We start from the raw sequence: 24147 nt of genomic DNA on the forward strand, positions 1-24147 counted from the left end.
GTTGTTTTCCATGAATAATCCTGAAACAAAACCACATGCCGCAAAGGCGAGCGCTAACAAGAACGTACGATGGACAGCCGCCATGTAACTCTGTTTTAGATAATGGCATCCATCTTTGCCCGCGGAAGGCATTTGATCGCTTCTTGCAGATTGTCCCCTTCAACACCAATGCGGAACAAGAGACTGGCCACAGACAATCCAATCGTCGCACCGCTAGATCTGAAAGCATACATTACGGATGTAGCAGTTGCATGTTCTTCGTGCTCAACGGTACTGAGAAGACCGACAAGTAATACTGTCTGTCTGCCACCAAATCCCAGCCCGTTGAGGAACAGGAAGAGCTCTGATAGAGACAGTTTCGTGCTCAGATTACTGAACGCAAATCCGGCGCTGCCCGCCGTCATCAGAGCGGGTGCAATCACGTTCAACACACCGTATTTCCCGGTGACGCGAGTATACGTGCCTGCGAGGAACGGCCCCAATCCCCCTCCGACAGATTCCGGAATTAGTTGGATCCCAGTCTTGCTCGTGCTGGCGCCCTTGAGCTGCAGGTAGATTGGTACGTAGAACATCAAAGTATAGAACATCATGGATCCGAAGAAGGCGGCTACGTACGCCGCTATCAGAGTCCGGTTGTGAAGAAGCTTCAGCGGGATGATAGGCTCCTTTGCAAAGCGATATTCTATCGCAACGAAAAGGACGAGGGAAATTGCGGATAGAGGAAGTGTTATGGCAGGGAGTAGCTTTAGATCCGCCGATTTGCCACTCTCATCGCTAAGACCGACGAGGAGCAGCGCAAGTGCAGCCACAAGAGTGAAAGCTCCGAGAAAATCGACACGTGCGAGCTTTGCCTTGATACTCTCATCATCAGATGCCTTTCGCGGGATAGAAGCAATAGTCCCGATGCCAACAATGATAGATGAGGGCACCAGGATCGCGAAAGCCCAGCGCCATCCTAAGGTATCGTTCAGAGCACCTCCAACCACGCCTCCGAGGCCCGACCCCGTCACATAGAGAACCATGCCCACGCCCTGCCATAGCCCACGACTCCGTAAGGGAATATGGTCCGAGCAAACGAAAGTACAGACCGCATTGCATGCGCCACCGCCAACCCCAGAGAGGACTCTCCCGAATATCATCACCGGCAGAGACCTGGCGAGACTGCAGGTAAGATTACCTGCTGCGAACAACACGCATGCGATCAAGAAGCTGTTTCCTCGTCCAATAATGTCGCTTAATTTTCCACATAGTGGCTGGATGGCCGTTAAAGCGATCAGATATGACGATCCCAGCCATGAGATGGTCGCAATCGAGTTAAACTCTGTAGCAATCGCCGACGACACGGTGGAAGTAATAGTGCTGTCTGTGGTCGATCAGCTGAAGTCTTACAACTAGAAGCTGGGATGGTAAGATTACCCAGCGCAGCAAGAAATGAGCCAAGCCACGAAAAACCAATAGCGGTGATGATTCCCCACCGGTATTTATCAGGGCGATGGCGATTCTCGAGCAGAGCTGTCGACTCCTGTGGGTCACTTCCACTTGGCCCCATCTTGACTGGAAAATAAGGAACACGGGGTGGAGAAAAAAAAAGGAAGCTCCCAGAGGAATCGACAGCTATTTGAGATGAGGCGCTTTAGCCCGCGATCCGCCCTGTAATTGATCTTCGATTGCCGCTCGGTGCGGTCCTGGGTTGGGATAAAACCCGCCGATCACCTTTCAAGAGCTAGCGGGGTGATACAACCCATCCAGACGCACAGCGAGTCTCGCATAAGGAAGGTGTGAACACCAATCATGGTGGCAGATCGGGGCTTCATGGTGGGCTCAACTTATCAGCTTGCAGTTACCCAATACGAGTCTTAGTACATTAGCTCCAAGTACAAATACCAGACTTTCCTGCTTGACGAACCGTGAACGGCGCTAGTTAGCCTGCTGCAGCCTCGTGCATACAGCTCGTGTGGACCAAGGACTGAAATTTGCCACCCTGATGCGACCGAAAATGCTGAGCTCTCGAAAAAGCGCATAAGCATTTGAATGCGCATTTATGTAAAGAATTTTGATAAGCTTTCACGTTGAGTATAGAAGTACTTCATACTGGCCGATAAGGTCCGAAGAACATCACTCTAGTGCTGTTGAATCGAATAGGCCTCCCATTCAAGCCACTGCGGCACACACTCGGAAGCAGGAAGCCCTGTTTCAAGAAAAAAAAAAACAACATTACGACTGCTTTTCAGGAATACGAGGAACAGATGCGCCCCTGGATAAACACCGTGCAGAAAGATATTGCTAGCGGTGGAAGGAATCTATATGGATAAATTCTCCTCGTCGTTCCTGCGAGTTCAAATGACTTGTTTTCTGTTTGGGTGATATCATTATTGAGGCTCAACATGATTGCAATGTAAGATACCAAGGGGTGAAAACTGCCTGGATAGCCTTATATGGATCTCATTCACGGTTAGTTGAATTGATTTCTTTCTTGTTCAGGTATGGCCTAGTGTAGCAGTATCATGGTATTGTACAATACATAACACTCCACTTTCTTATATTGAGATTCATTTTCTTCATCCGAAAGATACGGTTGTTCCTTTCGAATTTTGGAGGGGAAGCGACGATGAGAATGTCCAGTGTAAGGATTGCCGAGCCAATGTACGAGTGCACACATATCAGGGTATCGTGATCATCCTCATTCGCGAAAAAATAATATTGTCGTAGATACAGAACGCCTTGGAATTTTTGAAAATGCGAGCCCCAAACGCCATTGGAATGACCAAGATAGATCAGGGATTAGCGCCTCCAGTAAATCATGCTTTAGTGCCACTCATGATTCCCGAGATGCGTAAAGTTAGATCAAGCACAGACAGGTGCTCATCAGAGCCATCCACCAGGCGCTTATCCATCTCAGAGAACGCCATCACGATCTTGTTCTTCTGGATGTCAGGGATGGCTTCGTTGAATACAACTCTTCGATATAACTGCGAAGGTCAGCTAACACATGGACTAAGATTGAGTACCAGAACATACCTGGCTGATCAACTGAGTCGCACTCCACCCGTCAGCAACGAGGTCAGTGACCACCTTCGAAACAGCTCCATACGAAGACCCAGAGCTCTTTGGCTGCATAGCCTGCATTAAGTCATCCAATATCGACTCAGGGACCACCCCTGCAATTTCCTCGATAGTGCGCACTGTGATGATTCCCGGCCCCGGGGCTCCAGCATCAGCCATCTCTTCATCCCCGTCGCTACTCTTCTCAGCCAGGCCAGAGGTACCAGCCAACCTTGCCGCACTCTGCAGATATGTGATCGCACGTCGCAAGTCACCCTCCGCTACCCGAATAAGAGTGTCCGTAACCCCGTCCTCGAGCTTCAAATTCTCCGCATTGGCAATATCCTGCAGCCGCACTCCCGCTGCAGCGTTGTCCAGCGACTTGAACCGGAACTTGCTGCAACGACTGGCCAATGGCTCGATGATCCTGGTCACATAGTTGCAGACAAGACAGAACCGAGTAATACGGCTGTAGGTCTCCATTGTGCGGCGGAGGGCCGACTGGGCATCTTGCGTCATGCTGTCCGCCTCGTCCAAATAATGATCTTGAACGGCGGGCACGGGTATTGGGCGCGGTATTCGGCATCCAGACCGCTGGGTTGGGAGAGTTGGGCGCGAGCGAAGTTCTTGACTTTATCACGGACAATGCCAATTCCACGCTCATCAGACGCGTTCAGCTCGAGGATACGCGAGCGATACAGGGCAGGGCCGAAGAGGGATTTGGCGAGGGCGAGGATGGTGGATGTTTTACCGGTTCCTGGAGGTCCGTAGAAGAGCATGTGAGGAAGCTAATTGAGATCAGTTACTAGCTGCGGATAGTCTTGCGGATGATTTCATGCGTACATTGGAGGCTTGCAAAGTCCGCTGGAGAACCTTGGTAGTATGGTCTTGAGCAGCAACATCGTCCAGAGTCTTTGGTCGGCTATATGATTGCATTAGAGATGGCCAATGCGATTGGGGATGCTGTCGGGCTCACTATTTCTCCACCCATGGTGCCAGGCGATTCTGTTCCTTGTTATCGGTCACCTTGGGTTTTGAGTTGCTCGAAGCAGCTGCAGCTCGGGCCTTGTTATTGAAAAAAGTGGAAGCCATTATGAACGAAAAGGCCTGTCCAGGTAATGCGCGGGAATCTTTGGCCTCAATGGATTAGAAAGGTGGGACTGGCGCGGTGAGACGCGTCTCCGCGTGTGCACGTGACTCCAGGCCTACGGACTATAACACCAGACGCAACAAAAGTGAGGTTATATTGAACAAATTTGACTACCCTTTCGCCCTTCGGGGCATATGGTCAAATGAAAAAATACAGAGAAGATTAGCATGGCCCCTGCACTAAGGATGACACGCTCAATCAAAGAGAAGCTACCCGTTTTTTTCTTCCTTATTGAAGCTTCATGAAGGTGTAAATCGGTGATGAAGTCGAACGACGGGTGTTCGAATCGGTACCAGCGGAGTATTTTGTTCGTCATTTTACCTACAGTTGCTCGGAGAAGAAGGTACTTAGAATATTCAAGTTGGAAGTTGAGGCACCTGTAGGGTTGTCTAGTGTAGTGACTCTGACCTTCTGACTCAACAAAAGCGAGCTGATATTGCACATGTTGCTCTGTATCCGGAATCAATTATTTCTGCTTAGATTGGAGTGTACATATTACCACTTGCATTTCATTATTGTGGTAGCTCAGATGCCGTGTATTAATGTGGTCATATGCTAGCCGCGTAGGCCCTTTCATTGGACTTGGTGCCTCTCCCAAGATTATAGTGTTTGGCTGTAAAATCGAAATCTTCTAACCAGTTTCTTTCTCGTCCGTGAAGCCTGCGTTCAAAGCATTGATGCAAAGCTACTAACTAGTCGAATAGGCTTATTTACGCTGAGGAGAACCCCGTCACATGTAGAAGTAGAGAATGGGATTTTCGTGAGCTTGAAACAGTCAAGGTCAACCGGGATGTCTGGATTGTAGGCCTAGACGCCGGTGTACGGCAGCCTGTGGTCTTGTCTAAATTATAGATTGCTTCACATCATTTGGATTGGCGAAAAAACAATGCTTTTTCTCATAAGTGACATAGGCATCATTAGATCGTATGTATCTATAGTTCATCCCGCACCGACTCCTCTTCATACATCCTCTTCTTGGGATTCCGTGGCAATTCATCTTGCCGCTGCTGTTCTTCTGGGGGGGAGATCATCGATATCATAATGCCCTTGCTTCTCGTTATCATATACCATTCGCCCAATCTTATCGATGAGCCGATCTGCTTCATCCTGCTTTGATGGCTGGTCCGTGTCTATAGGCATATTACCACTCGTTATTGCCGTCACTGCTGTCGCAGCCTGCTGGATTGTTGCAGAGATGTCCACTGCAATCGGCCTGGATGATGGCTGGATTTCCTTCGATGCACCGGACAGGCCAACTGCACTCAACACAGCAAAAAACACACGGAAAATAAGCTGGAAAGGAATCCATACTAGCCACCAAAGTGGGCCGTACAGAATTCGGCGGAACACTAGCCATGCGATAGTTCCGAGGAGAATATAGAAGGCTGTCTCCAAATACCATGTATCGGATTTTTGAGAGCGAAGGAGCGAGCTGGCGAGGCTGCGGGATGATGCGAGGAGGGTGTCAAGGCTGCTATAGGATTCGGAGAGGGAGGAAATTGCGGCAGTCGATTGTTCTTGGTCTTGTCAGTATGCCGAGGTGTGTTATGCAATGGGTAGCCTTGCTTACCAAGTGTTTCCTGGGCGAATTTACTTCTCGAAACCTCGGCCTGCAGTAATTGATGTGTCCGTCGTAAAGCCGCAGTGACATCACTAGAGGCATTCAGCACAAGGTCATCTTGTGTGAGTTTCTCCGACGGTCGTTGGCGTTCCGAAGGCTGTGATCGAGATAACAGTAGCTCGCGTTCTTTGCGCCTGGCAAGCTCTGTCTGTCTTTTAGCTTGTAATTGTGCGTTTCGAAATTCGCTTCGAGTCCTGGTACCATTCATTAGCATGACATGCGATGGTCAAACAATCGAGAAACCCACTTCTTGAGATCTTGCTCTAAACGCTCAGCCAGGGAGATGACCCGTTCTTTCTCATTGTCTTTCTCCCCCGCAGAAATCGAGACCTTTCGCCTGTTGTCAACAATCGGCCCCAGCGCGTCAACATCGATTCGCAGAAGTTCCAGCTCCTCCTCGGCATCTTTCAGGCCCGCATGAATCTCCGATCCAAGCTCTAGACGAACTTCATCTCCTTTGTCTATGCTGGGAGAAAAGTTCCGGAGTTGGTTTATCAATGGCTGGATCTTGCCCAGGTTGGTTGACAGCTCTTTCAAGCGAGCTTGGAGGACGGTTGGAGTGGACATGTTGGACCACAGCGGGGGTGGTTGTGGTAAGGCACTCCTCGCTCCAAGTGTAATAAGGAATACAAAGGCGAGTGCTCTTGAGACAAGATTACTCTTTTTGGGCTCCAGTGATCCAATCAGAGAGCGAAGTGGTGACTGAAGCTCTCGCGTGGAGTTGCATTGCTGGCCATCTACTTGATGTAAACGGTCCGCCGCACATGCAAATAGTGCAAACACGTCGGGCTTGTCCTGACTTCCACGACTTATCGCATACCCTCCCAATTACCGCTAATTGAATATCAGCCCAGCGAAGAAGCTTCCATTGTTCGCTAGCGTCGTCTGAATCTGTTTCGGCCTCTTCAGTACAACAGTCCCACGGACTTCGCGGAGAGCGACCCAAAAACCTGAAGAAAAAAAAAAACTTCCCGCGACAAGAACCACCGGAACAGGTAGAGCCTTGACTCGTCCCCAAACGATTTGTTTCGTCAGTCCCTTGAGAAGAGTGTCTGATTTTGGACCAGAATTATCAAATCGATACTTTCGACCAAAAGAGCTGAAGTCGCCCTCAACCTCCGCCATGACAATTCCTATCAGCACTATCACCACGTTCCGCGCAACCTTCAATCCCTTCTCCCACGCTGCCCGGCCGTGCCGAGTCTTCCTCTCGCTCCTGCGCACTCCTAGCACTACCGGAACCACTGCCCCAATCGATATCAAGGTCACACAGCTGCCGCGAACATCGACACAGCCACCCGTCATGACTATCGGGTTCAAGGGTGGAAAGGAGCTGACCTTGGAAGTCGGCAAACGCGGATTGAAAATTGGCGATGTTGTCGAGGAAGTGTCACGTATTGGACGGGCGTTGGAACGTGAGGCTAGTCTGAAGTCTTGAACAGATGGTCCGCGTTGGGCTTTTGTTTCCATGTATTATATTGATGTTTATCGGTTGGAACTTTCATGGCGCTGCGGAGAAGTGATGTCTCCCACAGTCGGCTTTACAAGGTCATGCATACATAGCATAATTGCAACTTCTACTTATGTATCTTTTGCACGATGGCCTTTTTTGGTCAGACAGCTAGATTGAATCTAGATTCAAACTAGTCATACTACAGAGTGCGGGAACAAAATGAATCTCATGAGAGAACGCAGTAAGGCATTCCAACTTACCCGCCGCGATTGACGACGGATACATCACTTCATTTGGATACTTTTACTTTTAGGCACGAATTGCGTGCTTAGACGGCAGCGCCAGAGATGAAGAACCACTTGTCGATGCTGCCATCGATAGGAGCAGGAGGAAGGTCCTGGCCAGCAGGGATAGCAGCAAGCTTGCCTTGGTCGGCGCGGTGAGCGCTACCCTCGGTGGTCTCGACGTTGGCGAGGCTGATATCACCAGCAGCGGTCTTGCCGGTGATGAGCTTCTCCCAAGCATCAGCACACTCGTGGATGACGTCCTCGGCGTACTTCTTGTTCTTGCACTCGCCAGAGAAAGCGAACTGGTTCTCGGGCTTGCCGTCAGGGATCTTGTAGATACGGAACCACTCGTTAGTGGCACGCATCAGACCGGGCAGGTGACGCTCGACATCCTCAATGTCGTTGAGCTTGGGGGCAAGAGCATCGTTGACGTCGATGACGATGATCTTCCAGTCGGTCTCCTCCTCGTCGATCAGGGCCATGACACCGAGAACCTTAACCTGCTTGACCTGACCGGGGTAGCCGACCAGCTCACCAATCTCGCAAACATCCAGAGGGTCGTTGTCGCCCTTAGCCTTGGTCTCCGGGTGAACGGAGTTGGGGTCCTCCCAGGTCTGTTGAATGTTGATTAACCGATGCTCCAAATCGACCCCGCTTTCGAAAGGAATGGTGCCATGTGTGGGTGATGCTTTGTTTCAGATAGAATCACATCAAGGTAGACTTACGCGAGGGAAGGCACCGTAGTTCCAAAGGTAGCCCTTGTGGGGGGAAGCAGTTGCGGACGAAGCGCAGCTTGCCCTTCTTGGTGTCCTGCTTAATGGGGTTGAGGAACTCGTCCTTGGAGATCTAGCAATTGATCACGATAAGCATTGATTTCAACGATGAACATGCGGTGTAGGTGGTTTCCAGCGTACCTCCTGCTTGGCGTTGGTCCAGCGAGGAATCTCAACGACCATGTTCAAGATGGTCTTCTCGGCATTGGCATAGAGGGGAATGTCGTGGAAGGGAGAAACGGGAACGCCATCCTTCTCGATGTAGACACGGTGCTCCAGCGTGTAGGGCTGGCCAATCTTGCGGACGGTGTAAGACATGGTGGGTGATGTGAAATGTCTGATCTGAGTAGGGGAGGAAAAGAAGGAACTTGGCAGGCAGTACGGAGGAGAGGGGCTGGTGGGGGGGTACTGATGTGCGCAAAACACGCTCCACCGCCCGGAGTCGGGCTAACGGACGGGCCAGAGCCATTACGCTGGCTGCGTTGTCAACTTGGACCAAGGTCTTGGTCCCCAATCCTTCCAGGTTTGTGTCTATAACTTTGGGCGAGGGTCTTCCAAATAGCCCACAGGTCAATTGGGCGGGAGCCTGTGTCGGCGTGGCCCTGCAACGACTCAATTGTTGTTGATCAACAGAGTCAACAGGGGGAAATCTCGCGGTCCCAATTTTCGGGTCTTCTCGTCGGCCCGGACCACTTGGTGCCCCCAGAATGGTTTGACGGTTTTTATAAACGTCACTGATTCAGACGCATTTAAAATGATCATTTGTAATCTTTGGAACTAACTATTTGGTATTGCTAATTTGGAATGCATACTGTATAATAAAGCGGTCTCGTGTGCATATGTACTCCGCTTGTTCTGCACATGTACATTTCCGCCCGACAGCCGGTATCGGGCTCTGGGACTGGAGTTCGTTATATTTCGTTTAAGACAGGGAGTACAACTGGTGGTCGAGATGGCCTGTATCTGCCGAACAGTCCTTGAATTACCTCAATAGGTAGACTATGTTATTTTACTTAATATGATAAGAATGAGTCCATAACTGTGCCAGGATATATACAACCTCTGGTGGTTCTCAAAGTATAGTTAAATTGTGATGCCCCGCCAGTCAGGCATCAAGGCATGAAGAAATTTTTCGAACTATCACCACGTGATGAGCGGAGCTCCCCGATTATCTCGACCCCAGTTTGAAAATCCCCCAAGTTTTCCCCTCTCGAAGCGATGCTATGTTCAAGAGAATTTTCCGAACAGCAATGACGAGTCTCACCGCTACCGTGTCAACGCCGGCACAGGTGCCGCGCGTGCCCATCCCCGCCAACGGAGTCGACTATCGCGGCAAGATTGTCCTCGCACCCATGGTTCGATCAGGCGAACTCCCATCGCGTCTCTTAGCTCTACACTACGGCGCCGACCTTGTCTGGGGCCCTGAGACAATCGACCGCGCTCTAATCGGTGCTGTACGACAAGTGAATCCGCGCAACGGCACTGTCGAATTTACCCGCTACCCCTCCAACGGCGGCCGCACCGAAAAAGCAACAAAGGCATCTGTCATCTACCGCATCGACCCAGCCCGCGAGAAAGACCGTCTCGTCTTCCAGCTCGGTTCTGCCGAGCCTGAACTCGCCGTTCAAGCCGCCCGCGTCGTCGCCGGCGACGTCTCCGGCATCGATCTGAACTCCGGCTGCCCCAAGCCCTTCAGCACACACTGTGGCATGGGTGCCGCTCTCCTCAAAACCCCCGACAAGCTCGTCGCCATCCTTGAAGCCCTCGTCCGCGAAGTCGGCACCCCCTTCAACATTGGCATCTCCGTCAAAATCCGCATCCTCTCCACCGCCGAAGAAACCGAAGCTCTCAGTCAGCCGGCTCGTCCGCACCGGTATCACAGGCTTAACCGTCCACTGCCGCACAACCCCCATGCGGCCGCGCGAGCGTGCAATCCGCGACCAACTCCGCATGATCGCCGACATCTGCCACAAAGCCGGCGTCGCGTGCGTAATGAATGGCGACGTAACAAGCCGGGACGAAGGGCTTGCGCTGATGCAGGAATACGGCGTGGACGGCGCCATGATCGCCACCGCTGCCGAGGCGAATTCCTCATGCTTCCGCTCCGAGGCGGCCGGCGGACTCGCGGACTGGGATGAGGTCGCACGTGAGTACATGCGCTTCTGCATCGAGAGCGAGAACAAGTTCAATAACACCAAGTACCTGCTTAACATGCTTGTGCCCGGGAAGCACAAGGAGTTCCGGAAGCCGGAGAACAGCCGCACCTACGCCGATACATGTCGGTGTCTGGGCTTCGAGGAGCTTATCCCCGCTGCCATTCCGCTAGATGAGCGGCTGGGGTTGGCAGAGCGGTGGTCGGAGAAGTGGCTGGAGCAACCGGAGGAGAAGAAGCATAGTGAGGAGAAGGCCAAGGCTGTCCAAAATGCTATGCAGAATAATGAGACGGCTCGGGCTGCGGGCGGGGAGACGAGGGTTAAGTCTACGCCTGTGCCGGCGCATACAGGTGGTCCAATTCGGACTACGTCGAAGCCTGCACCTGTGAAGACTGGGAAGCCGAAGGGTCCTGAACCGGAGGGCCCGGCTGATCTTCCTGTTCCTTCTGAGGTTGTTCAACAGTCTCAGGTGACGGCGTAGGCTAGCTGGTCTTGGCTGCTTTCATTTTCTTCCGAGGGGTGAACTATTTACTTACCCTATTCTGCATAGCATGGCCTGTGGATTGGCGTTCGGCCCCGAGGTGGTCCCTATTAGATTTAACAAAGTATGGTTTATAATGTACAGATGCATTGGCAATCTCCATCACTGCTATTATATTCTCTAAAAGCCCATACCCTTCCGCTATGCTATATTAAAAACGGCATTTTTGGCGGGACTACTAGTAACAGTTTGGGGTTTACCTCCCTTTATCGTATTCCATAGATCTCGATAAAAGAAAAATAGACGTTCCTTTGAAGGTCCAAGTGAGATGAATCTCACAGTTTACTGAGGCTAATCCGAATGATAATCAAGACCAACTCTATACCTTTCCAAAATGAAGCCCATGGGCTTCATTTTGCTCTACTCTATAATATTATTTTGCGCCTGCGCAGACCAGGACACCAACAAAGAAAACAAGCAAAGAAAACCCCAAACACCAATAATACAAACCCCCTCCTCTTCCCTCACCTCCGCCAGCCATCTCCCCATCCCCTCATCAGAGTGCGCCTTCAGCAGCACTCTCCCCTCCCAGGCCGGAGAGCATCATGCCCTCAACGGCCCGCATCCCCGCCTCCTCCCTTGGAGCCACCCTCCTCATCACCCGCGACAGCCTGGTCGAGCGCCAGCTTTGTTTGTCCGAGAGCATGGATCTGCTCCTCGATGGTGTCGCGAGTGACGAATCGGATGACCTCAACGTCACGGGTCTGGCCTACGCGATGGGCACGATTTTCGGCTTGGACGTCCTCCTGTGGATTGAAGGACGAGTCGAAAATCACGACCTTATTCGCGCAGGCCAGATTGATACCCGTTCCGCCGGCTTTTGTCGAAAGCAGGAAGACGGGGATGCCGGCGTCCTCGTGGAACGCGTCCAGGATCGCCTGACGATCCTGCACACTGGTGTTCCCGTCCAGGCGCACGAAACGGATCTTGAGGGTCTCCAGTACCTCCTCAAGAATGTCCATGACGAGCGTGAACTGAGAAAACACCAGTGTGCGGTCGCCATTGGCGATGAAGCTGGTGAGCAGCTTCCGTAGATGCTCGACTTTGCCCGAATCCATCCACTCCTCATTGCGGAGGCGGAACTTGCCGAGCGACGACCATTTCTTGCACATGCCGTGCAGGTCATAGTCGCTGTACTCGCGCAATTCCTCGAGGATGACGTCTGGGTCAGAGAGGCGCCAGACTGGCTCGTTGAGGCAAGCCCGAGACATCTGCTTCAGCACAGCTTCAGTGTATATACGACGAGACAGGAGGGGATGAATCGCGGCCTGCCGCAGCTTCATCAGAATGTTCGCCGACTTAGACCCGGTCTTCTTGCCGGCAGCGCGGTCTTCCAACAGTCGACGAACGTTCTCTTGCTCCTCCCTATATATGTCCGACTGGGAGGTCTTCATGTCACAGTATTGGACACGACAGACCTTGTCGGGAAGGTCGATCACTTGGTGCTTCTTCCGACGCAGCACAAAGGGCTTGAGCATTGATTTGGCCCGCCCAATGCGCTGCGCCGAAAGAAGCGCCGCGTGGGATTCATCCGTCGTCTTCGCCTTGTTGGCGAAGATAGCCTTCAAGTCGTCTTTATGCGACTTGAAGACTTCGGGCAGGATGAACCCCAGAAGAGAAGCCAGCTCCTGCAGGTTGTTCTGCAGGGGAGTTCCGGTGAGGAGGAGACGGAACTTGGCTGGGATCCGGATGAGCTTTTCGTATAGTTGTGACCTGGAATTCTTCAGCATGTGCCCCTCGTCGTAGACACACACCGTGAATTCCTGATTGCGAAGGAACTTCGTATCGATTGGGTTCTTCGCAATGGTGTAGGTCGTGATCACAACGTTGATATCATCACGGTTCTCTTCGATTTGATGGCGGATCTCGGCCCGTTCATTCTGACCAGCGTAATAAGGGATGACATGGAGATCTGGGCAGAATTTGGTGAACTCGCGAATCCAGTTTTCAATGGTTGAAGCAGGGACCACAACAAGGTGCGGTCCCTTGATTCCCTTTGTAAACAGGTGAGCGAGAAAGCTGATGACCTGACAGGTCTTTCCGAGGCCCATGTCGTCGGCCAAGATACAGCTCATTTCCTTCTCAAACAGGAGCGCAAGCCAATTGAGACCAACAATCTGATAATCCTTCATGACAAGATCTTTGGCCATTATGTCGGGCTGGGAGATGAATTGGGAGCCCTGTGACTTGGGCTTTCGGGAAGCAGAGACTGGGCCATCATCTTCGTCATCGTCATCTCCTTCTTTATTTCCACCCCCGGGAGATGGGTGACTGGAGGAGGGCGTGGCAATGCCTGAATCATGCGTAGTGCCCGCGGTCATAGAGGTGAGCTCCAGGTCGCCGCCGGGCTTGCCGAAAATATCCACACCCCATTTCTTCATTTCATCGGCGATAGGCTTTCCGAGCTTCGCACATTCAGCCACAAGGGAGTCAACTGCCATGTAGCCCTCCCACATCTCGAGACATTTGTCAACAATCTTGTCACCGATGGGCTTGGGGGCTCGGCGCGCTTTGCCCTTGCCCTTGGGTTTGGCACTTTCATCAACAGGAGCTTGGACAAGTCGGATATCGTCGAGGGTGCGATAGGGACGGTTATCAGTGATCACCTTGGCGTGATCCTCAGGAATTGCGGCAATGTCGGCCAGATCCCGGGTATCGCAGGTGTTGAGGAACTTGAACACTTGATTGTGCAGGTTCACAGACTTCGAATCATCGAGTTGTACTTCTTCATCCTCAGAATCGGTCAAAAGCGGAGAGGGGGAGCGGATTGGCTGGCGTCGGCCTTTCTGGAGGCGGCCAGGCTTTGGTTTGGGTGGGGTGGCATCGTCGTCGACCACGATGATGTTCTGAGGTGAGGCATCGCGCGATAGAACATGGTCACGAGGGCCGCGCATAAGACGACCACGGGGCTTTCCATCAGTTCCTTGGTCACGCGAGGTGGGGTTGGTGGACGTGGGAGGCAGGTTAGCACTATCACGATACTTGTTGTGAATAGTGTTGCGGGCACGAATCTGTTGCTTCGCAGCAGGTAGGGGCGCTGCTGAGCTAGCTACTGCGGAGCTCAATTCATCGTCAGAGGATTCAATAATAATTGCTGTCTTGTTGTTCGACTGGGCGGGGTCCTTGGTAACAATGTCCAGGGCCACATCGTAGTTGCCATTTGCGCGAACTAGAGCATTGACACATTCTTGAACAGTCTTGTTGGCAACGATCTTAAGCATGCGTTCGACTTTGACTTTGACACGGTAATCATCGATATCATTGGTAGACTGGATATGGGGGTTGGTTGTGGCGGGAGACTGGGGTTGAGAGTCGGTAGAGAGGCGGGCCTTCTTGATGGCCGTACCGGTGTGGGGATCAAGGCCGCCAAGCTGCTCTGCAGAGCGTTTGGCGCGGGAAGCTTCAGTAGCACCGGTAGACTGGAGACTGGAGGAGACAGGAGACTTGGGTTGAGAGTCGGTGGAGAGGCGAGCCTTCTTCATGGCCGCGCCGCGCGGGTCGATGTCGCCAAGTTGCTCCGCAGAGCGCTTGACGCTGGAAGTTGGATCATACTTGGCAGCTGCAGTGATTTCCTTGAAACGATCAAACGCGCTGCCGGGGGCCTCAGAACGGACGGGCGATTCCGCCACCTTGTCGGGGGAACGCGTCTTCTCGAACATCGCGGGTTTGATGTCGGTACTTGAGATGGCGTAGCTTTCTTCTTCGTCAGACGAGCCACCAAGATAGGTGGGACCGTCGTCAAAATTGAGGATTGGAGAACGCTTTGCAGGACGCGCAGAGTTGGAAGGGGAACGAAACTGTGTGCCAGCAGGTGCGAGGAGGGAAGAAAGAAGACCACGGCGAGGTGGGGTATTTGTAAGTGAGGGAGCAGTAGGCGATGAAGCAGCGACTTGGACAATCGAGTGCTTCGGTCGTGAATGAGGGGAGTCGATGATCTGAGTTGGCTGAGTGAAGCGTTGCGATGGAGTGAGTGAAGCAACAGGAAGAGTGGCGACGGTGTCGTGAATGTCTTCGTCTTCAGAGGAAGCGGTGCCCATCGTTCTTTCCCTAACTGGGGTATCGGGGACAGAGTCTCCCATTGCGCATGATATCTTGCTTTTACTTGAGGCGCGATTCACTCTCACCAGGGAATCTTGGGATCTTTTTTTTCTGCCGCAGGGACGCGGCCGACGCGACTCACGTGTCTACGTAGTTCAATTGACAGTTCATTCACTATTGAATTATCTCTCCACTAGTGAAATCACTCAATTCCCAAAAAATGAAGCAATTCTAAGATGCCATTCAAGTCAAGTCAATATAGCCAAATTGAGTATAGCCTGACGAAGCTTGTTGATATTGTCCCATTGGTCGATTGATTCTGGACTGGCGTTCTCCGCCCTCCGACCGCGGCGCGTCAGACCGGGGACAATCTCCACATGCGCAGGACCTCTACTGGTATCTTTCGCACGCCTCTGAAACGCCTCTGGGTCAAGGCCTTTCGCTCCCTGAGGGAAGTCATCACGTTATCCAACTGTGCTAGTTCTCGTCAAGTACCAACATGTCCGCTCGCCGTCCCCATGGTCAGAGCTCCAACGTAGCAGTCAAGCCTGCTCCGGCTGGAGACTCGGACGTATCACTGGCAGTCCCAAGGTACATTCTCTGCTGTTCTTAGTCGCAATTCTTAATTTTAACAACTCCAGTGATGTCATCTACAAGCTCCTCTTCTTCACAGCCGCCATGGTATTTGGCCCTATAGGAATGTACTTTCTCACAGTGAATGCCATCTTCTCGGGTAAGAAAGAACCTCCAAAGAGAAAGCAAGTAACTCCGTCTCTATCGAAAACAGCCATGCTCACTTCTAGGCAGGAAACTCCACCTATGCTGGCATTCTAGCTGCTATCACTGCCAACGTGGTCTTATTCGCCTACATCTATGTGGCATGGGTAGAAGACCAGGGCGAGCAAGGAGAAAAGTCAGAGTCCAAGAAATCCCAGTGACATAACGAAAACACTTAAATTCTGCTTTTGTTTTCATGATCCTGCGGTGTCATGGCTATGTTGCCGGTATCAGTAGCTTTCATTGCAAGCTACCAGCTCGTTGAAGGGCGCTATAAAATTAGATCTAGTTTCCAGGATTCCAGGCCGACAGGAGAATTCGCATGTCCCACCTCTAGGAACCCGCTACAGCGTTGAGAAACTCGTCCAGTCTCCCATAGGACCCAGTCCAGGAACACTAGCAACAATGTTCAACTGCGCGGTCACCTGGGCAATGTTCCACGCCCGAGTGCCGTATATGCAGCGGCCGTGGCCCAGCTACGGGATGGTGACTGCACCTCGCCATTGCTCTATTGCTCATGGCCGGCGCTTCACGAATTCCTCCAAATCAGCCTTTGTAGCAACACCAAGCACAAATTTGCGAGCAGCGTCGGTAACAACAGCGAACTGGTGCTTTTCACGAGAGTCTCCGTTGGCACCAGTCACGCTTTCAAAGAACTTCTCCAGCTCCTCCAAAGGTGTCTCCATTGTAATGACTTGGTAGATCCCGCGCTTGCGGTTAAATCGCAGCATGGCAGCCGACACAGGATCAGACTCCTTCACGGCGCCGGTCTGGATCAGCTCCTTCAATCGTGGAATGCTCAGATAGCCCAGGAGGGAACGCTTGGTAGCAGAGATGACAGTGAGGTGGGTGTAGTCGCGCTCGTAGGCGGCCATCAAGGCCGAAGAAACAGGGTCATCTGGCGAGACGGAGAGTGCTGGTGGGGGATCGAGGTCTTCAACGGTGGCCTGTGACGTTACGATTAGTTTTTTTTTGTCTCGCATCAGGTTCCGTGGATTGACAAACTCCGCGATACTTGTCGGCCCAAGCTCCTTGTGGAGCTGCGGAGGAAGCTGAGGGCTGTGCTTCACGACTGAAGGCCTCACTTCCAGTCAGATAGGACGCCATTGCAATTCGTTGTCGGTGATATTCGGAGGGGCGAAGGATGCGCTGGGCGGGGCTGACGGGTGGATGAGTACGTCAAGAACTTCAGGGCCAATCAATTGTCGAGTAGAGTCGCAATGATTTGTTCGGGATTGAAGCTATTGTGAGCCCGGAAATCCTGAGCCTCTGTCAAGGCCGATTTAACCGAGTCCCTATATATCGAAGATTGGCCTGCGCGATTGTGGAAAAAGAAAATTGTCGTTTGTATCTTTCGTAAAGAGTCACTTGACATCTACGTCACTAGGCACGTCAAAGCGCGGCCCCTCAATCTCTCCTCTCAGCTTTTGGCTCTGCATACCAGCTTCAGAGGCCTACAGAAGATCTTTGAGTCTATCGCACGCTTTTTCCTTGGTCGATTTCAATCGAGTTGATCAGTAAGTGTGTTCTGGAAGGTGAACGGCAAATGGAGATCGCTGCTCGATCTCCCGAGCTCCACCCGGTTGCACCACAAGCTAATCCAGACGATGTAGACAGCCATGGCCACTATTAGCACGATAATCGACAATTTTGCGTCACAGCACACCATCCGCTCTACGCAGACGTCCTCCCCGGGGGGAGTCTGTCAATGCGACCCAACGCCAGCTTTTTCCAGCATGGAGCGCGATCGACGAGGTGAAGAAGACGGTCGACACGGCCAGCCAGAAGGCGCAAGGCAAGACCGGTAAGATCGAGCCGTGGTCGGCCCAATACTACGCCACCTGTACAGTCGGTGGACTTCTTGCCTGTGTCAGCAATTATACCTCCGGCATCCATCATATGCGCTAACGGTATGCCTAGGGTCTGACCCACACGGCTGTTACGCCTTTGGATCTCATCAAATGCCGCCGTCAGGTTGATCCAAAGCTCTACACCGGTAACATGCAGGCTTTCAAGGCAATCCGGGGTGTCGAGGGCTGGCGCGGCGTGTTTACTGGCTGGAGTCCTACTTTCTTCGGCTACAGTGTACGTGAGTAGATGGTTGCCTCAAACAAAAGTGCTAACGGAAATTATAGGCCCAAGGTGCTTTCAAGTACGGTGGATATGAGTTCTTCAAGAAGTTTTACAGTGATCTCGTCGGACAAGAGCGCGCTGCCAAATACAAAACCTCCCTGTACCTCGTTGCCAGTGCCTCCGCTGAGGTGATCGCCGATGTAGCACTTTGTCCCTTCGAAGCGATCAAGGTCCGCACCCAGACCACTATCCCGCCTGAGTTCAAGGGTACCTTCAGCGGTATCTCTTCGGTGATTGCTAAAGAAGGAAATGCCGGGTACGGCTGCGCCATCCATTGACATTGTTCAAGGTATCCGTCACTGATACATTGATAGGCTTTTCAAGGGTCTATACCCTCTGTGGGGCCGCCAGATCCCCTACACCATGATGAAGTTTGCCTCGTTCGAGACCATTGTGGAGACGATCTACACCACCCTTCCCGGTCACAAGTCGGACTACAACAAGGGTGCCCAGACTGCTGTTGCTTTCACTGGTGGCTATCTGGCCGGTATTCTGTGCGCGGCAGTGTCACACCCTGCCGATGTCATGGTCAGCAAGCTCAACGCCAACCGCCAGGCAGGTGAGGCCGTTACAGCTGCGATGAGCAGAATCTATGGTGATATCGGATTCCGGGGCCTGTGGAACGGACTGCCCGTCCGAATTGTTATGGTCGGAACATTGGTGAGTGATCATTTGACAACAACGATTGACCCGGTTGCTAATAATTCTCAGACTGGCCTCCAGTGGATGATGTATGGAATTAAGCGCTTTTCATTGATCTTTGCATATGCTAACTCTATCTCAGCTACGATTCATTCAAAATTTTCATGGGACTGCCTACCACTGGCGGATCTGGGGAAGACAAGAAGAAGGCCCAGTAGATCTAACCTTTCCCGCCCCGTCATTCTTATCGTCTCTTTGTTCCCAGCTTGTCTCGTTAGCCCCGCCGAGGTTCAAGCCGCCTTCCTGGGCCAGTGTCCTTAGACAAGAACCATTTATCTCGCAATGCAGTATCCTGTCGACTTTTTGCTACAATACTCAAGAGTACATCGCTATTGAAATAAAGTAGTGCGGGCGCCAAGAGCGCTACCAATGTATTAGTCAAAGGCCCACCAATTGTTGCGACATGTTATCTCTTATCTATGCCTCGTGTAATCTCCCCAGTATAAACGTCACCAATCGCTAATTGCTCCTTTTGAGCTCAAAGAGGCTTGTCCATTGGATCAATCGCCTCCGAAATTAGCGTATAGAATTAGCCAAGCCCTGCCTCTGTCCCGCGTGATCGCGAATGCCCTTCTGTAGCACATACCCCAAGCCCGGCCAATTTTCGCAAACCTACGTATATCTATCTACTCTCCTCCGTACGGGAGGAAGCATCTTTGGTCTCCATCCCCGTCACTCCCATCAGTTTCCCCTTGTAAGTCGATCCCACCTGATCGTACCTGCATCCATAGTCCCACCTTGGTCTGCCGCACGTGGGTACTATACAATTGCTCCTGAGGTACCAGCCTGGCCCACCAATAAGCTCTCCTCCCCTCCCACCCCTGCATGTCGCCGCACAACTCACCTTCCTCACCTCACCAGATCACACCTCATGCCCGAAGAAGGTCCCATCGTCTCCCACGGCCGCGGTGGTAAGCTCCTCCCCTCCCCCGCCTCGTACTAGTACCTAGCTCTACAAGCCAGAAGCTCATGCCCAGTCCAGGCCAGGGAAACATTAGTCACGACAACACAGAGTAAAGCCCCCCCCCCCACCACCTACCCACCCCCCGCTCACCTGGGTCGCACCCGCTAAATACCCCAGATACATTGACGGCGAAATCGTCCGCGAAGGAGCCTACGGCGACCAGGGTGACGGCGCATACTCTGCCGGCGTAAGCGACAAACCCCCCCAACCACCTCCAGTCCAGCTACTAACGATCGACAGCGCGGTGGCGCTGGTAACATCGGCTCTCCACATGTGCGCGCCTCGACCAATGTGCCGCATGACACGGAGATGATCCCCGAGCTGGCGATTCGCAACTCGACGGATGAGACGTACCATACCGGGGTAAGGCGTTCCTTTCTTATTAAGCCGTGAGTGCGTGCTGCTAAGACTGTTTCTTGTTGTAGCGCGGTGGCCAGGGTAATGTCCACCTCGATGACACGGCGCGCAAGGAGAAGGAGAAGAAGAACCCGCATCATGATGGGCTGGCGGATCGGTTGAAGAACAAGTTGCTTGGGCGCAAGTAGGACTCTGGGCTCAAGGTTCTGGGCCGAGGATTCCTTGTCAGTGGTCGAATTTGCTAGTGGTCTTTACACAGCAAATTAATGGTAGTTTTGCGGCTACTGGGTAGTTTGAGTGTTACAGTCTCGTTAGATTTCCAACTTGTGCGAATTTCCATTGAACTGTTTATGAAATTTCTCCGCGGGATAGCGTCGTCCATTGCAGGAGGAGAGAATCCAAAGAAATATCTGGGGTTCCGTTACAATCTTCCTCCGCGTGTTCCACTGGAGCGTCATTTGCTTCGTTCTTGGATGGGTCATTCTGCGTCATGCTGGCCTTCATGTCTTCATATGGCCCAGCAAGGGGAGCAGAGCCCAATTCAGCAGTCGCCATCAGACGCTGGCGGAAGGGACTGCGCGCACGCTGTCGCCCACGCGGAGAATCTAGAGGTCTAGGACGAGCTACCTGCCTCTCCACCAAGCCGCTAACAGGGACACTGGGCTCGCGAACAATGATCGGTCTGGGATAGTACTCGTAGCTTTCGGATGAAATGGCTGGCTCAACTAGACGTTTCACGCGATAATCAGACTCAAGATGGTATGAGACCCCCCCATTGGCTCTGTCCGCGGGATGGTAAATGAGTGTCTCGTCGCCGCATTCTGTACGGCTCTCGCAACGAGTATGGTAAACATCATCACCGTGCCCCTCATCAACCCTGCCTGCAGGACGTCTGATCGTGCTATCGTAGGGTTGACGAGACGGGGTGGATGAAGGAGGTTTGGTATTATCCTTCTTATCATCTTCAGTGTCTCGCTTGTCACCTTTTGGGAGCTTGGCATTAGCCGAGCTTAAGAGCCCGAATGCTTCTTCGTACGAGCCGACAGACTGGTTGCCGTGGGTGTGTTTCAAGATTGTAGCTTCGGCAGAGTGCAGGTTCAGAATACCCGTGCGCATTCGAAAATGGCGACCTTTCTCGAGGCTGTCTTGGTACATATCGATCTCATTCAACAGCTTGCAGACGAGGCTGTAGTACTTTTCGAGCTCTTGGTCTGGATCTGGTGTAGAAGGGGCCTCTACGGCGAAAACCTGGAAGCCTTTGTCGAGGTCCACAGCTTCTATGGATTTGGTGAGCAGTTTGAATTTGGCATCGTTGGCTTTTTTCTCGATCATCAGAGTTGTGATCAGGTCTCGCTGGTCGTCTCGCGGGCTCGTCTCCACTTTTCTATCCAGCTTGTCAGCATCGATTCCAGCCGTGGTATAATGGGGAGACACACTGGCGAAGCTGCCTCGCATACATGATGACATGCAGCATAAGCAAGATGGTCGACTTGAGCCTTTCAAGGTTACTCTTCAGTAAATCCAAGTTCGGCCCCATAAAAGCCACCCCAATCTTCCGTGCTCTTCTGAGAAATGCATTTCTCGCATTTTCCTGGCTCTGTTTCTCCATTGCACTATCGATGCCCTCGAAGACAGTCTTACACTCTGCTAGAACATCTTGGGCTGTGTCAAAGGCTCTCGGGGAACAGAGCTTGGTCTGCTCGTCCTGCTCGAGGGCCTTGCCTAGTTCCTGCAGGATACTGCATGTGAGGGAAACATCACTGGACAGGCTTTGCATTGACTGATTAGCATCTTTCACGGTGCGGTAGAAGGAGCAGAGCTTGACGGAGACTTTGGCGCCCAGGTCCGCTATCTGCAGGATGCTAGCGACTATCCCGATTGCTTCGAGGCCCGACATCGTGCGCGGAATGAGCGTGCAGGCTCATGCTCTGCTCGGTTATCGGTATATATTTTGGGTATTGGGAACGGGAACTTTAGGATCTTCAGGCGGGGCAACGGGGCTGATATCCAAATGTAGCACGGGCCTTGCATCGCATTCTGGGGCTAAAGACCGTGGCCGCTACGTACAGTGAGATCCCATCAATTTTATATTTGGCTGTATTAGATTCAGACCACCCGCATATTATTGAATTGAAGGTTCTGTACATGGATACAAGCTAGAGATAGATCTTTCCAATGAATTTATGCGATACATTTGAGGCCAGCACAAACCAATTCCAGCCACAGGCAGAAAGCCATCCATGTGCGAATCCCGAAGGAAAGAAAACGAAACAGTCCATATCCCATATCCGTAACCCATGTATCGTAAAGACATTAAAGTATGAAGCAATCAAATGAGAATTGCAGAAAGCGCCTCGCCACATATCAACATTTCCGAAGGATGTGCATAAATGTTGAGAACACAGAACGCCGTGAGAGGCATGGCCGTATTCTCGTGAGAGGTTGCAAATCAAGAGGACCATGGAAACTGATGAAACCCATATCGAATCGAAGGGGAAAAGAAAGGTAACGCAGACAAGCCGCCTAGTCTTTGCTGAAACGACGCTTCAACCAGCTCTTTCGCTTCTCGGGCGGGGCAACGTTCGTCTCATTGGTATTCTTGCGCAACCGGCTCGTCGCAGGTGATGGCGACGGTTGAGCAGTCATTACGGGCTTCTGCGCGATGCCTTGGTCCATTGCCACGGGCGAGGCAGGGTACCCGTTATTATTGAGGTTGGGCCCGCTGCCAAAGCCTTGGAATCCGTATTCAGCCTGCGCACGCTGCTCCATCCGTTGCTGCTGCAGAGCCTGCTGCTGCAGCTGGTCCATGGAGCTATTGAGGGAACTGGGATCGGTCGAATTACCGTACGGATCGGTGTTGTTGGAACCCGAGCCCGAGCCCGATAGCGCAGTGACGTTGTCATACGACTGCTGGAAGTTGTTTGGTGTCGGAGGGCCATATGGGACGTTGTTCCCGTACACACCTTGCTCGCTCGGCATGCGTGGCTGCTGGCGCGGGCGCCGATTGCCGTAGGGGTAGTGGTTCTCCTGTCCTTGGCTTGGTCCACCGTTCTGATACCCGTCGGCGTCTGGGCGCGACGGTCGTCCATAGTATCCATTTTGTTCGCTGTGTCCGCGGTTGTGGTAGTTGTTTGAACCTACAGGTAGTCAGTGACTGCTATATGGAGCTCGTGGTTGGAAACAAGGACCTACCATAATAGCTTGTACGTCGGCTGAAATCGCCCATTTGCGATGCTCCGTCTTCTGTCGGCACTCATTAGCTATGAAACAATGCGGAATTGCGAAAGCAAGATTGCAGGTGCGACATACCCGTGCGAGCATATGAAGTGGGGCGCTGACTGCTGTATGTACCATAAATGGCAGCCTCGAACGATCGGATGGTATCAAGGGGGCGTTCCAAACGTGGGCGTGTGGGGTTTGACTTGTCGGGATCCTCTGTATGCAAGGGTGAGCCCGGAGGAACGAAGATCTGCAGAACAACAGGATAACTGACCGATAACATTTCCATACTGATCCTTATGGCGCAATGATCGCAAGGAGCCCAGATTGGACTTTTCCAACGCTTGCTCGGCTGTGATAAGAGTCAGCGGGTGGTCGGGGCGCGACCGCGGTTAGGGAGTGGAAATAGACTGACAGGGCTGTAGTTCGTACATGGCGACGGTTGGATCGGCCTTGGTTTGTAGACTGCGACGGGCCTTTTCCTGGGAACTTTCCGAGAGGTGGCTCTTGTGCCCGGAGTCCTTCGACTTGCGGGAAGCCTCTGATTTCACGCTAAACCCGCGACTCCTGGCCGGAGCCGCTGCCTGGGGGACGGACATATTTATCTCCCGTTTTCTTAGCGTCTGCAGTCAATAGCGCCTGAAACCTGATGGGATCTGCCCCGAGCTATGATGGCCGTTGTGGAGCAGTCGGTGGGCACTGCCAAGATGGGATCAGAGGCCACTAGAAGACCAGGGTCAAGTTGGGTGCGTGAAATTTGACACTAGAGATGGTCCAGGAAGCGCTAAAGGGACAGTGTGGGCAATGTGTGCACGGATGCGTGGGAAATGGGGAGGAAATGGAAGAAAACGCGAAAAGCGAAGGCTGGGATTGATGTACGGTGAGCAAACGAGGGAAGATAAAAGGCCGAAGAGGGGGGACGTTCGTTGAGGCGCAG

General features: G+C 52.4%; 13 protein-coding genes across 13 annotated transcripts; 5 read left to right on the top strand and 8 right to left on the bottom strand.

Annotated features, from left to right (window-relative positions):
• Positions 1–95: 95 nt before the first annotated feature.
• Positions 96–1549, bottom strand: N7468_009473 (Major facilitator superfamily domain general substrate transporter; the record flags this gene model as incomplete). Its single annotated transcript, XM_058478769.1, has 2 exons — positions 96–1363; positions 1417–1549. 2 exons carry the CDS (start codon positions 1547–1549, stop codon positions 96–98), a joined length of 1401 nt encoding a protein of 466 aa, XP_058327099.1.
• A 1249-nt stretch (positions 1550–2798) lies between these two features.
• Positions 2799–4134, bottom strand: N7468_009474 (replication factor C subunit 2; the record flags this gene model as incomplete). Its single annotated transcript, XM_058478770.1, has 5 exons — positions 2799–2969; positions 3019–3636; positions 3687–3830; positions 3886–3964; positions 4019–4134. 5 exons carry the CDS (start codon positions 4132–4134, stop codon positions 2799–2801), a joined length of 1128 nt encoding a protein of 375 aa, XP_058327100.1.
• Positions 4135–5185: 1051 nt separating this feature from the next.
• On the bottom strand, positions 5186–6380 carry N7468_009475 (putative protein transport membrane glycoprotein Sec20; the record flags this gene model as incomplete). The annotated part of the gene is made up of 3 exons (XM_058478771.1): positions 5186–5709; positions 5763–6007; positions 6061–6380. 3 exons carry the CDS (start codon positions 6378–6380, stop codon positions 5186–5188), a joined length of 1089 nt encoding a protein of 362 aa, XP_058327101.1.
• Positions 6381–6936: 556 nt separating this feature from the next.
• Positions 6937–7251, top strand: N7468_009476 (mitochondrial 54S ribosomal mL53 protein; the record flags this gene model as incomplete). The annotated part of the gene is made up of 1 exon (XM_058478772.1): positions 6937–7251. One exon carries the CDS (start codon positions 6937–6939, stop codon positions 7249–7251), a length of 315 nt encoding a protein of 104 aa, XP_058327102.1.
• A 343-nt stretch (positions 7252–7594) lies between these two features.
• ipp1 (inorganic diphosphatase IPP1) lies at positions 7595–8644 on the bottom strand (the record flags this gene model as incomplete). The annotated part of the gene is made up of 3 exons (XM_058478773.1): positions 7595–8241; positions 8279–8399; positions 8468–8644. The coding sequence occupies 3 exons, from the start codon at positions 8642–8644 to the stop codon at positions 7595–7597; spliced, it is 945 nt and encodes a 314-aa protein (XP_058327103.1).
• Positions 8645–9576: 932 nt separating this feature from the next.
• Positions 9577–10960, top strand: N7468_009478 (tRNA-dihydrouridine(20) synthase (NAD(+)); the record flags this gene model as incomplete). Its single annotated transcript, XM_058478774.1, has 2 exons — positions 9577–10177; positions 10209–10960. The coding sequence occupies 2 exons, from the start codon at positions 9577–9579 to the stop codon at positions 10958–10960; spliced, it is 1353 nt and encodes a 450-aa protein (XP_058327104.1).
• A 611-nt stretch (positions 10961–11571) lies between these two features.
• On the bottom strand, positions 11572–15099 carry N7468_009479 (DEAD/DEAH box helicase; the record flags this gene model as incomplete). Its single annotated transcript, XM_058478775.1, has 1 exon — positions 11572–15099. The coding sequence occupies one exon, from the start codon at positions 15097–15099 to the stop codon at positions 11572–11574; it is 3528 nt and encodes a 1175-aa protein (XP_058327105.1).
• A 458-nt stretch (positions 15100–15557) lies between these two features.
• Positions 15558–15996, top strand: N7468_009480 (vacuolar ATPase assembly integral membrane protein VMA21; the record flags this gene model as incomplete). The annotated part of the gene is made up of 3 exons (XM_058478776.1): positions 15558–15649; positions 15700–15791; positions 15866–15996. The coding sequence occupies 3 exons, from the start codon at positions 15558–15560 to the stop codon at positions 15994–15996; spliced, it is 315 nt and encodes a 104-aa protein (XP_058327106.1).
• Positions 15997–16350: 354 nt separating this feature from the next.
• N7468_009481 (putative cystathionine beta-synthase (beta-thionase)) lies at positions 16351–16942 on the bottom strand (the record flags this gene model as incomplete). Its single annotated transcript, XM_058478777.1, has 2 exons — positions 16351–16782; positions 16841–16942. The coding sequence occupies 2 exons, from the start codon at positions 16940–16942 to the stop codon at positions 16351–16353; spliced, it is 534 nt and encodes a 177-aa protein (XP_058327107.1).
• A 439-nt stretch (positions 16943–17381) lies between these two features.
• Positions 17382–18828, top strand: N7468_009482 (putative mitochondrial phosphate carrier protein; the record flags this gene model as incomplete). Its single annotated transcript, XM_058478778.1, has 7 exons — positions 17382–17444; positions 17561–17704; positions 17756–17920; positions 17971–18224; positions 18283–18628; positions 18680–18699; positions 18753–18828. 7 exons carry the CDS (start codon positions 17382–17384, stop codon positions 18826–18828), a joined length of 1068 nt encoding a protein of 355 aa, XP_058327108.1.
• Positions 18829–19541: 713 nt separating this feature from the next.
• N7468_009483 (DUF3602 domain-containing protein) lies at positions 19542–20179 on the top strand (the record flags this gene model as incomplete). The annotated part of the gene is made up of 4 exons (XM_058478779.1): positions 19542–19606; positions 19752–19821; positions 19875–19997; positions 20060–20179. 4 exons carry the CDS (start codon positions 19542–19544, stop codon positions 20177–20179), a joined length of 378 nt encoding a protein of 125 aa, XP_058327109.1.
• Positions 20180–20339: 160 nt separating this feature from the next.
• Positions 20340–21888, bottom strand: N7468_009484 (uncharacterized protein; the record flags this gene model as incomplete). The annotated part of the gene is made up of 2 exons (XM_058478780.1): positions 20340–21375; positions 21428–21888. 2 exons carry the CDS (start codon positions 21886–21888, stop codon positions 20340–20342), a joined length of 1497 nt encoding a protein of 498 aa, XP_058327110.1.
• A 626-nt stretch (positions 21889–22514) lies between these two features.
• On the bottom strand, positions 22515–23809 carry N7468_009485 (DUF2406 domain-containing protein; the record flags this gene model as incomplete). Its single annotated transcript, XM_058478781.1, has 5 exons — positions 22515–23128; positions 23184–23234; positions 23301–23426; positions 23485–23562; positions 23626–23809. 5 exons carry the CDS (start codon positions 23807–23809, stop codon positions 22515–22517), a joined length of 1053 nt encoding a protein of 350 aa, XP_058327111.1.
• Positions 23810–24147: the final 338 nt, after the last annotated feature.

Source organism: Penicillium chermesinum (assembly GCF_028974085.1).
Source record: "Penicillium chermesinum strain IBT 19713 chromosome Unknown utg000007l:1.0-2695246.0:1.0-2697696.0, whole genome shotgun sequence".
NCBI lineage: Eukaryota > Fungi > Ascomycota > Eurotiomycetes > Eurotiales > Aspergillaceae > Penicillium > Penicillium chermesinum.